The sequence below is a fragment of the Loxodonta africana genome, chromosome 5 (genome assembly GCF_030014295.1).
Source record: "Loxodonta africana isolate mLoxAfr1 chromosome 5, mLoxAfr1.hap2, whole genome shotgun sequence".
Lineage (NCBI taxonomy): Eukaryota > Metazoa > Chordata > Mammalia > Proboscidea > Elephantidae > Loxodonta > Loxodonta africana.
In genome coordinates, this window is record NC_087346.1 from 162,673,529 (window position 1) to 162,685,743 (window position 12,215).

General features: G+C 40.5%; 1 protein-coding gene across 2 annotated transcripts in view; it reads left to right on the top strand.

Annotated features, from left to right (window-relative positions):
* The window catches only part of CRMP1 (collapsin response mediator protein 1), a 103,247-nt gene that overhangs the window by 47,464 nt on the left and 43,568 nt on the right, over nucleotides 1-12,215 (top strand). For both annotated transcript variants that reach the window (XM_064286251.1, XM_064286252.1), the window contains exon 4: nucleotides 11,429-11,593. In XM_064286251.1, the coding sequence (XP_064142321.1) occupies nucleotides 11,429-11,593 (165 nt within the window). The remainder of the gene's footprint in view (nucleotides 1-11,428; nucleotides 11,594-12,215) is intronic.

Below are 12,215 nucleotides of genomic sequence, written 5' to 3' on the forward strand. Positions count from 1 at the left end.
GAGATTCCCGCGGGCGCGTCACCTATGTGTGCTGCCTGTGTGGAGATTGCCCCCGGGGGGTCTGGCCCGCTGGAGTCACGGTCAGATCCTCCGCTTCCAGCCCCACGTCCAGCGTCAAGGCTCCCCTACTGGGACGGTGCACTCTCGACTCCAAAATCAGTCGCTGCCTCCTGGGGACTTCTCGTCCCTCCAGCCGCGTGGCCGTGCCGCCTCAGAGAACCAGTTGGGCCTCCTCCCGGGGTTAGTTCAGATGGGTGGAGCAGCTCCCCGTGCTTGTGCCGTGACCGAGTGTCCCGGCTGGGATGCTGTTCTCCCCGCTCCAATACCAGTCGCTGCCTCCCGGGGACTTCTCCTACCGGCTGCGTCCCACGCCGCCCGTGCGACCCAGCTGGTCCCCTTCCCGGGGTTAGTTCAGGGGGGTGGAGCAACTCTCCGTGTTTATGCCATACCTGCGTCCAGTCCAAATCCCTGCGGGACGATTCCCCGGCTCGGACGCTGCTCTTTCTGCTCCAAGACCAGTCACTGCCTCCCGGGGACTTCTCCTACTGGCTGCACCCCACGCTGCCCGGGGAACCGGCTGGTCCCCCTCCTGGGGTTAGTTCAGGGGGGTGGAGCCGCTCTCTGTGCTTGTGCCATACCTGACTGGTACGCTGGCTCCAGGCTCTGGAAACAATCGCTGCTTCCCCGTATTAGTTCGTTCTCCGTCTCTAAATCTGTGTTTGTTGTTCAGGGTTCGTAGATTGTTATGTATGTGATCGATTCACTTGTTTTTCCGTGTCTTTGTTGTAAAAGGGATCCGAGGTAGCGTCTGCCTAGTCCGCCATCTTGGCTCCGCCCCTCTTTTGCCCATTTTTGAAATGGGTTATTTGTCTTTTTGTAGTTGAGTTTTTGCAGTATCATGTAGATTTTAAAGATTAGAGGCCAATCGGAAATGTCATAGCTAAAAACTTTTTCCCAGGCTGTAGGTAATCTTTTTACTCTTTTGGTGAAGTCTTTGGATGAGTATAGGTGTTTCAGTTTTCGGAGCTCCCAGTTATCTAGTTTCTCTTCTGGTTTTTCTGCATTGTTAGTAATATTTTGTATACTATTTATGCCATGTATTAGGGCTCCTAGTGTTGTCCTTATTTTTTATTCCATGACCTTTATCTTTTCAGATTTTATATTTAGATCTTTGACCCATTTTGAGTCAGTTTTTGTGCATGATGTGAGACATGGGTCTTGTTTCATTTTTTTGCAGATGGATATCCAGTTATGCCAGCACCATTTGTTAAAGAGACTGTCTTTTCCCCATTTAACTGACTTTAGGCCTTTGTCAAATATCAGCTGTTCATATGTGGATGGACTTATGTCTCGGTTCTTACTTCTGTTCCATTGGACTATGTATCTGTTGTTGTACCAGTACCAGGCTGTTTTGACTACTATGACAGTATAATAGGTTCTAAAATCAGGTAGCGTGAGGGCTCCCACTTTGTTCTTCTTTTTCAGTAATGCTTTTTTTTTTTTCTTTTACTTACCCATGGCCTCTTTCCTTTCCATATGAAGTTGGTGATTTGTTTCTCCATCTCATTAAAAAATGTCGTTGAAATTTGGATCGGAATTGCATTGTATCTATAGATCGCTTTTGGTAGAATAGACATTTTTGCAATGTTGAGTCTTCCTATCCACGAGCAAGGTATCTTCTTCCACTTATGTAAGTCTCTTTTGGCTTCTTGGCAGTAGTGTCTTGTAGATTTCTTTGTATCAGTCTTTTACATCTCTAGTAAGATTTATTCCTAAGTATTTTATCTTCTCGGAGGCTGCTGTAAATGGTAGTGATTTGGTGATTTCCTCTTCAATGTTCTTTTGGTTGGTGTAGAGGAATCCAACTGATTTTCGTATGTTTATCTTGTATCCTGATACTCTGCTGAACTCTTCTATTAGTTTCAGTAGTTTTCTAGAGGATTCTTTAGTTTTTCTGTATATAAGATCATGTCATCTGCAAATAGAGATACTTTTACTTCTTCCTTGCCAATCTGGATGCCCTTTATTTCTTTATCTAGCCTAATTGCCCTGGCTAGGACCTCCAGCACAATGTTCAATAAGAGTGCTGATAAAGGCCATCCTTGTCTGTTTCCTGTTCTCAAGGGGAATGCTTTCAGACTGTCTTCATTTAGGATTGTGTTAGCTGTAGGCTTTGTATAAATGCCCTTTATTATGTTGAGAAATTTTCCTTCAATTCCTATTTTGCTGAGAGTTTTTATCATGAATGAGTGTTGAACTTTCTCAAATGCCTTTTCTGCATCAATTGATAAGATCGTGTGATTCTTGTCTTTTGTTTTATTTATATGATGGGTTAAATTGTTTTTCTAGTGTTGAACCATCCCTGCGTACCTGGTAGGGATCCCACTAGGTCATGATGAATTATTTTTTTGATATGTTGTTGAATTCTATTGGTTAGAATTTTATTGAGGATTTTTGCATCTAAGTTCATGAGTGCTATAGTTCTAGAATTTTCTTTTTTTTTGTGGTGGCTTTACCTGGTTTTGCTATCAGGCATTTGCTGGCTTCACAGAATGAGTTTGGGAGTATTCCGTCCTTTTCTATGCTCAGAAATACCTATAGTAGTAGTGGTGTTAGCTCTTCTCTGAAAGTTTGGTAGAACTCTGCAGTGAAGCCATGCAGGCCAGGGCTTTTTTTTGGTTGGGAGGTTTTTTTTTTTTTAATTTTTATTGGGCTTTAAGTGAAAGTTTACAAATCAAGTCAGCCTCTCTTACAAAAATTTATATACACCTTGCTACATACTCCTAATTTCTCTCCCCCTAAGGAGACAGCACACTCCTTCCCTCCACTCTCTGTTTTCGTGTCCATTCAGACAGTTTCTGACCCCCTCTGCCCTCTCCTCTCCCCTCCATACAGGAGTTGCCAACATAGTCTCATGTGTCTACTTGATCCAAGATACTACTTCACCAGAATCATTTTCTATCGCATTGTCCAGTCCAATCCCTGACTCAAGAGCTGGCTTTGGGAATGGTTCCTGTCTTGGGCTAACAGAAGGTCTGGGGACCATGACCACCGGGGTCCTTCTAGTCTCAGCCAGACCATTAAGTCTAGTCTTTTTATGATAATTTGGTGTCTGCCTCCCACCTGCTTTCCTGCTCACTGAAAGATTCTCTGTTGTGTTCCCTGTCAGGGCAGTCATTGGTTGTATCTGGGCACCATCTAGTTCTTCTGGTCTCAGGCTGATGTAGTCCCTGAGTTATGTGGCCCTTTCTGTCTCTTGGGCTCATAATTACCTGTGTCTTTGGTGTTCTTCATTCTCCTTTGCTCCAGGTGGGTTGAGACCAATCGATGCATCTTACATGGCCACTTGCTAGCATTTAAGACCCCAGATGCCACTCTCCAAAGTGGGATACAAAATGTTCTCTTAATAGGTTTTATTATGCCAATTGACTTAGATGTCCCCTGAAACCATGACCCCCAAACCCTCACTCCTGCTACGCTGGCCTTCAAAGCATTCAGTTTATTCAGGAAAATTCTTTACTTTTGGTTTAGTCCAGTTGTGCTGACCTCTCCTGTATTGTGTGTTTCTTTCCCTTCACCGAAAATAGTACTTATCTACTATCTAATTAGTGAATGCCCCCTCCCTCCCTCCCTCCCTCTCCCCTCTCATAACCATCAAAGAATATTTTCTTCTGTTTAAACTATTTCTCATGTTCTTATAATAGTGGTTTTACAATATTTGTCCTTTTGCAACTGACTAATTTCACTCAGCATAATGCCTTCCAAACTCCTCCATAATAAGAAATGTTTCACGGATTTGTCACTGTTCTTTATCGATGCGTAGTATTCCATTGTGTGACTATACCTTAATTTATTTATCCATTCTTCCGTTGATGGACACCTTGGTTGCTTCCATGTTTTTGCTATCATAAACAGTGCTTCAGTGAACATGTGTGTGCATATATCTGTTTGTGTAAAGGCTCTTACTTCTCTAGGATACATTCCAAGGAGTGGGATTGATTGCTGGATCATATGGTAGTTCTGTTTCTAGCTTTTTAAGGAAGCGCCAAATCGATTTCCAAAGTGGTTATTCCATTTTACATTCCCACCAGCAGTTTATAAGTGTTCCAGTCTCTCCACAACATGTCCAACATTTATTATCTTGTGTGTTTTGGATTAACGCCAGCCTTGTTAGAGTGAGATGGAATCTGATTGTAGTTTTGATTTGCATTTCTCTAATGGCTAATGATCGTGAGCATTTCCTCATGTATCTGTTAGCTACCTGAATGTCTGCTTTAGTGAAGTGCCTGTTCATATCTTTTGTCCATTTTTTAAATGGGTTATTTGTCTTTTTGTTGTTGAGTTTTTGCAGTATCATGTAGATTTTAGAGATCAGGCGCTGATCAGAAATGTCATAGCTAAAAACTTTTTCCCAGGCTGTAGGTAATCTTTTTACTCTTTTGGTGAAGTCTTTGGATGACCATAGGTGTTTCAGTTTTCGGAGCTCCCAGTTATCTAGTTTCTCTTCTGCATTGTTAGTAATGTTTTGTATACTGTTTATGCCATATATTAGAGTTCCTAGCATTGTCCCTATTTTTCTTCTGTGATCTTCATCATTTTAGATTTTATGTTTAGGTCTTTGATACATTTTAAGTTCATTTTTGTGCATGGTGTGAGGTATGGGTATGTTTCATTTTTTTACACATGGATATCCATTTATGCCAGCAGCATTTGTTAAAAAGACTGTCTTTTCTGGATTTAACTGACTTTGGGCCTTTGTCCAATATCAACTACTTATATGTGGATGGATTTATGTCTGGATTCTCAATTCTGTTCCATTGGTCTATGTATCTGTTGTACCAGTAACAGGCTCTTTTGACCACTACAGTGGTATAATAGGTTCTAAAATCAGGTAGTGTGGGCCTCCCACTTTGTTCTTCTTTTTCAGTAATTCTTTACTTACCCACGGCCTCTTTCCCTTCCATATGAAGTTGGTGATTTGTTTCTCCATCTCATTAAAAAATGTCGTTGGAATTTGGATTGGAATTGCATTGTATCTATAGATCACTTTTGGTAGAATAGACATTTTTACAATGTTGAGTCTTCCTATCCATGAGCAAGGTATGTTTTTCCACTTATGCAGGTCTCCTTTGGTTTCTTGCAGTAGTGTTTTGTAGTTTTCCTCATATAAGTCTTTCACATCTCTGGTAAGATTTATCTCTAACATTTTCTCTTCTTGGGGGCTACTGTAAATGGTATTGATTTGGTGATTTCGTCTTCGAAGTTCTTTTTGTTAGTGTAGAGGAATCCAACTGATTTTTATGTGTTTATTTTGCATCCTGATACTCTGCTGAATTCTTCTATTACTTTTAATAGTTTTCTTGAGGATTCTTTAAGGTTTTCTACATATAAGATCATGTCATCTGCAAATAGAGATACTTTTACTTCTTCCTTGCCAATCTGGATGCCCTTTATTTCTTTATCTAGCATAATTGCTCTGGCTAGGACCTCTAGCACAATGTTCAATAGGACTGGTGATGAAGAGCATCCTTGTCTGTTTCCTGTTCTCAAGGGGAATGCTTTCAGACTCTCTCCCTTTAGGATGGTGTTGGCTGTTGGCTTTGTATAAATGCCCTTTATTATGTTGAGGAATTTTCCTTCTATTCCTATTTTCTGATAGTTTTTATCATGAATGGGTGTTGAAGTTTGTCAAATGCCTTTTCTGCATCAATTGATAAAATCATGCAATTCTTGTCTCTTGTTTTATTTATATGATGGATTACATTAATTGTTTTTCTAACATTGAACCATCCCTGCATACCTGGTGAATCCCTCTTGGTCTTGGTGAATTATTTTTTTGATATGCTGTTGAATTCTATTGGCTAGAATTTTGTTGAGGATTTTTGCATCTAAGTTCATGAGGGATATAGGTCTGTTATTTTCTTTGTGGTGTTGTCACCTGGTTTTTGTATCAGGGATATGGTGGCTTCATAGAATGAGTTTGAGAGTATTCTGTTCTTTTCTATGCTCTGAAATACCTTTAGTAGTAGTGGCGTTAACTCTTCTCTGAACGTTTGGTAGAACTCTGCAGTGAAGCCGTCAGGGCCAGGGCTTTTTTTGTTGTTGTTGGGAGTTTTTAAATTACCTTTTCAATCTCTTCTTTTGTTACGGGTTTATTTCGTTGTTCTACCTCTGTTTGTGTTAGTTTAGCATAAGTAGTGTATTTCTAGAATTTCATCCATTACTTCTAGGGTTTCAAATTTATTAGAGTACAAATTTTCATAGTAGTCTGATATGATTCTTTTAATTTCAGTTGGGTCTGTTGTGATATCACTCATCTCATTTCTTATTCAGGTTTTTTGCTTCCTGTCCTGTTTTTTGGTCAGTTTGGCCAATGGTTTATCAATTGTGTTGACTTTTTTTTGAAGGAACAAGCTTTTAGTCTTGTTATCTCTTCCAATGGTTTTTCTGTTCTATATGTTATTTAATTCTGCCCTAATATTTATTATTTGCTTTCTTCTGGTGCCCGAGGGTTTCTTTTGTTCCTCTCTTTCTATTTGTTCAAGTCGTAGGGATAATTCTTTGATTTTGGCCCTTTCTTCTTTTTGGATGTGTGCATTTATTGATGTAAATTGACCTCTGAGCACTGCTTTCACTGTGTCCCAAAGGTTCTCATAGGAAGTGTTTTCATTCTCATTGGATTCTATGAATTTATTTATTCCGTCCTTAATATCTTCTATAACCCAGTCATTTTTGAGCAGGGTATTGTTCTGTTTCCAAGTATTTGATTTCTTTTCCCTGCTTTCTTTGTTATTGATTTCTACTTTTATGGCCTTTTGGTCAGAGAAGATGCTTTGTAATATTTCGATGTTTTGAATCCTGCTAAGGCTTGCTTTATAGCCTAATATGTGGTCTATTCTAGAGAATGTTCCATGTGCGTTGGAAAAGAAAGTATACTTGGCTGCTGTTGGGTGGAGTGTTCTGTATATGTCTATGAGGTCACGTTGGTTGATTGTGGCATGTAAATCTTCCATGTCTTTATTAAGTGTCTTTCTGGATGTTCTGTCCTTCACCTAAAGTGGTATGTTGAAATCTCCTACTATTATTGTGGAGCTGTCTATCTCACTTTTCAGTGCTGTTAGAGGTTGTTTTATGTATCTTGCAGCCCTGTCATTGGGTGTATAAATATTTAGTATGGTTATATCTTTATATTGTCCCTTTAATCTTTATAGAGTTTCCTTCCTTATTGTTTGTGATGGATTTAACTTTAAAGTCTATTTTGTCAGAAATTAGTATAGCCACTCCTGCTCTTTTTTGATTGTTGTTTGCTGATATATTTTTTTCCCATCCTTTGAGTTTTAGTTTGTGTCTCTTAAGTCTAAGGTGTGTCTCTTATAGGCAGCACATAGATGGATTGTGTGATTTTATCCATTCTGCCACTCTCTGTCTCTTTTTTAGTGCAGTTAGTGCATTTACATTCAGCATAATTATGGATAGGAGTTTAGTGCTGTCATTTTGATGTTTTTTTTGTGTGTGTGATGATGATAGTTTCTTTTTCCCACTTAATTTTTTGTGCTGAATAGTTTATATATTGTCTTTTCCTCTTATTCATTTTTGATTTTGTTTTTGTTGAGTCTTTATTTTTTTCTTTTGTTTTATTTTGATGAGTAGTATTGTTAGTCTCCTTTGTGGTTACCTCAATATTTACCCCTATTTTTCTAAGTTTAAACCTAACTTTAATTTTTTTATATCACCTTGACTTCTTCTCTTATATGAAAGATCTATGACTACATTTCTTAGTCTCTTTTTATTGTTTTAATGTTGTCTTCTTTTTATGTAATGACATTGTTGTTTCCCTGTTTTGAGCATTTTTTTTATCTTGATTTATTTTTATGATTTCTCTGTCTGGGTTGACATCTGGTTACTCTGTCCAGTGTTCTAGTCTTGGGTTGATGTCTGATATTATTGATCTTCCTTCCAGAGAGCTCCCTTTAGTATTTCTTGTAGTTTTGGTTTGGTTTTTACAAATTCCCTAAACTTCTGTTTATCTGGAAGTGTCCTACTTTCGCCTTCATATTTGAGAGACAGTTTTGTTGGATCTATGATCCTTGGCCGGCAGTTTTTTTCCTTCAGTGCTTTATATAAGTCATCCCCTTGCCTTTTTGCCTGCATTATTTCTGCCGAGTGGTCCGAGCTTATTCTTATTGACTCTCCTTTGTGTGCAACTTTTCATTTATCCCTAGCCACTCTTAAAATTCTCTTTTTCTTTGGCTTTGGCAAGTTTGATTATAATATGTCTTGGTAACTTTCTTTTGAGATCTGCCTTATGTAGAGTTCAATGAGCATCTTGGATAGATAACTTCTCATCTTTCAAGTTATCAGGGCAGTTTTTCTGCCAACAAATTTTCTACAATTCTCTCTGTATTTTCTGTTCTCCCTCCCTATTCTGGTACTTCAATCACTTGTAGGTTATTTCTTTTGATAGAGTCCTACATGATTCTTATGGTTTCTTCATTTTTTTTTTAATTCTTTTACCTGATTTTTCTTCGAATGTATTGGTGCTGAGTGTTTTATCTTCTTTCTCACTAATCCTGCCTTCCACTTCCTCAGTTCTGCTCCTCTGACTTTCTATTGAGTTGTCTAATTCTGTGATTTTGTTGTTAATCTTCTGAATTTCTGATTTCTGTCTCTCTATGGATTCTTGCAACTTACTAAATTTTTCTTTATGTTCTTGAATAACCCTTTTAATTTCTTCAACTGCTTTATCTATGTTTTGCTTGGCTTGTTCTATGTTTTGCCTGATCTCCTTCCTAATCTCATTTCTGATGTCTCGAAGAGTTTTGTATATTAATCTTTTGTATTCTGCGTCTGGTAATTCCAGGAAAGCACCTTCATCCAGAAGATTCCTTGATTCTTTGTTTTGAGAGCTCGTTGAAGCGATCATTGTCTGCTTCTTTATGTGATTTGATATTGACTGTTGTCTCTGAGCCATCTACAAGTTATTGTATTAGTTTATTTTATGTTTGCTTACAGTATCCTAGCTTCTTGCTTTGTTCTGTTTTGATATGCCCAAATAGGCTGCTTGAGTGAGCTAGCTTGATTATTTTTGCCTTTGAAGCTCTAACGTCCTGTTATCGGATGGCTAGAGCTGTTACCAGGTATATGAGCCTAGGAGTCTATTCATTTTTCTTGTATGGATTCAGCTTAGGTGTCCAGGTAGCTGGTCATCAGCTGTGTGGCACAGGCTCTGTCCTACAGTCTTACAGGGGCATGGGTGATTGGTGTAGGTACACGTATCTGGTTGCAGCAGGGGATCATGCTCTGAACAAGGCAGGGGGCTGACAACTGTCCCCCGAGTGTCTGCAAGGAAAGTGCATACCTGTTGCCTAGAGTGCATAGTTGGGTGGGTTCTGCAGACAGACCATGGACACCCAATGCTTTTGGTTGTGAGGACTGGGAGGTACCACTTATCCTTGGACCCCTGTCTCAGGTGGCTAGGTGATGTGGGTGGAGCCACCAGTCCTTAATCCCCTAACGTGGGTAGGTGAGGTCCCTGTTTAATAGGCAAAGCAGTGACAAATATCAAACACCCACCTCTCCACCACACAGCTGAAACAGTTGCAGTCTGCCTATTCTCCTGAAATGGGCCCATACAGGTCTATTCAAGGGGGAAAAGTATTCAATGTCCATGTTCTGTTTATGCCTGGACAGGAGCCGCTTCTGTCCTGAGCTCCCCAGATTAGTGGAGCTGGCAGATTATCTTTTCCCCAAATTGTGAATTTATTCCTTTTCCAAAGCCAGGAGAATGGCTCAGGATATTCAGTGGCACCTATCTCAGGCCCAGGGAAATTAATAGCCACTGAAGCTAGTTTGGGGGCTGGGGACACAGTAAAATATATGAAAGTACTTAGCTTTTGCCAAGAGCACCGTTCTTCCCTGGTTCTGGAGGTGTGAGTAGGCTGTGCGGCTGGCTGTCTCTCCCTGAGGAAACTGTGTCTGGAACGCTACTGCCAGCCCCGCCGTGGTCACTCCAGGGAATGCTGCCTGAGGGTTCCCAGTGATTCAGGTCTGCACCGGTTTCTGAACCGGCTCTCCCTGCCCCTGCCGCTCAGTCCATTTTCTAACTTTGCCTTTGAGGTTCAGACCCCTAGCTTGTCATAAATATAATGGTTTCACTTGTTTTTTCAGGTCTTTTTTGTAAGAGGGATCCCTGGAAGCATCTAACTACTCTGCCATCTCAGCCCCAGTTCCTTTCCTGGCTTTTTAATGACCTTATACTTTTGTCATGTATAATATCCTTGATGTCATCCCACAATTCCTCTGGTCTTCTGTCATTAGTGTGCATTGCATCAAATCTTTTCTTGAGATAGTCTGTAAATTCAAGTAGGGGGTGTACTCAACGGTCATATCTGACTCTTATAGACTTGTTTTGATTTTCTTCAGCTTCAACTGGAACTTTCACATGAGTGAGCACTTAATGGTCTGTTTGAGGTAAACAGAGACTACTCTTTACAGATGTTTGACAATGAAGGGTCGATGTGTAGAGAAACAGGACAGTACTTAGAGGGATATGTGAAGCCAAGTGAAGTTTAAGAAGACAGGTGGCTCCCTCTTTGCTCTGGTGTACATTTATGATTTTATTTTATAAAAGAGATGATGAAAGGAATATTTTTAGTCTCTAAAGACCCATTCATATTGGCAAGGAAGACAGTATGCAGTAGTGATTAAGAGCTCAGGTTCTGCATCTAACAGGTTTCTTCTGGGATCCTCTACCCACTTGTTACAGTTGTGTGACCTTGGACAAATTCCTTACCCTATATGAGCCTTAATTTCTTCACATGCAAAATGAGAATACTGATATTCATTTCATGAGATCATTGTGAGGTTTAATGAGATAACTTATACAAAGCTCTTGTGCTAGTATTTGACACGTAGTAAGCATTCAATAGTTGTGATAATGATATAATGATGATGATGACAATGGTGTTGATGATGGTGCTAATGAAGACTAAAGATGATGGTGATGATGTCACTGTTGACTGTTATGATAATGATGGTGTCAATGATGGTGTCAATGATGGTAATATTGGCAGTGATGGTGGAAGTCATGGTGAAAACGATGGTGATGAGAAGGATATTTATCTCGATGATGGAGGTGGTGGTTTTGATGGTGGTGATGATGGTCATGGTGGTTGTGACGGTGGTGGTGTTAGTTATGGTGGTGGTGGCGATGGGATAATGGTCATGATGATGGTCATGGTGGTTGTGATGATGTGGTGGTGGTGATGATGGTGATTGTGGTGATGGGATAATGGTGATGATGGTCGTCATCATACCTTAGTGGTGGTGAAGATGCTACACTTTGTGAGCCCAGAAGATCAGTAAATACTTGCTGGAACAACTTGGGTTCAAAGTAGCTTGCAACATAACATATATTTCTCTATCCCAGTTGACCATGTTGTCCCTGAACGTGGGTCCAGCCTGCTGACCTCCTTTGAGAAGTGGCATGAAGCAGCCGATACCAAATCCTGCTGTGACTACTCTCTCCATGTGGACATCACAAGCTGGTACGATGGTGTTCGGGAGGAGCTGGAGGTGCTGGTGCAGGACAAAGGTCAGTTAAAGCCCTAAATGTGGCAGGGTTCTACAATCCCTGGTTCTTTGGTGGACCCAACTGTGTAGAGTTAAAAGTTTCTTTATCTGTGCCTGTTGTGAGCCCAACGTGAGCTTCCCATTGCTACACAGAGAACTGTGGAAACATTCTACCCTCTCTAGGAAGTCTGCCCTCTTCTTCCCTCAGCCCTTCAGAGGTACCCCCTCATTCATAGAAGAAAGCCTGATTTCCTTGGCCTGGCACACAAGGTCCCACCTGACCTATCCTCACTTCTTCCTCTGGCTCATCTTATACTCATACCATAAACTCATGCTGAGTGCATGCCAACCTGGATGCCACCACTCGAAACCTGCTACACTTCAGGGCTTTTGCTGTTCCCCCTCAGGAAGGCCTTTTCTTCTTCCCTGCCCTTCAAACTACAACACTACCCTCTCTTAAAGACCCAGCTCAAGAATCACCTTCTTCAATTCCCCCAATCAGAATTTCTTCTTTCCTAGAATATGCAAAACAGATACTCAGGCCTCTTTTGGAGCATTTTCCTTTGGTTCTTGGACTACAGGTCACTGGTTGCCTGTCTGGCTCTGCCACTAAGCATTGAACTCCAGGAGGGAAGGGACTGTGT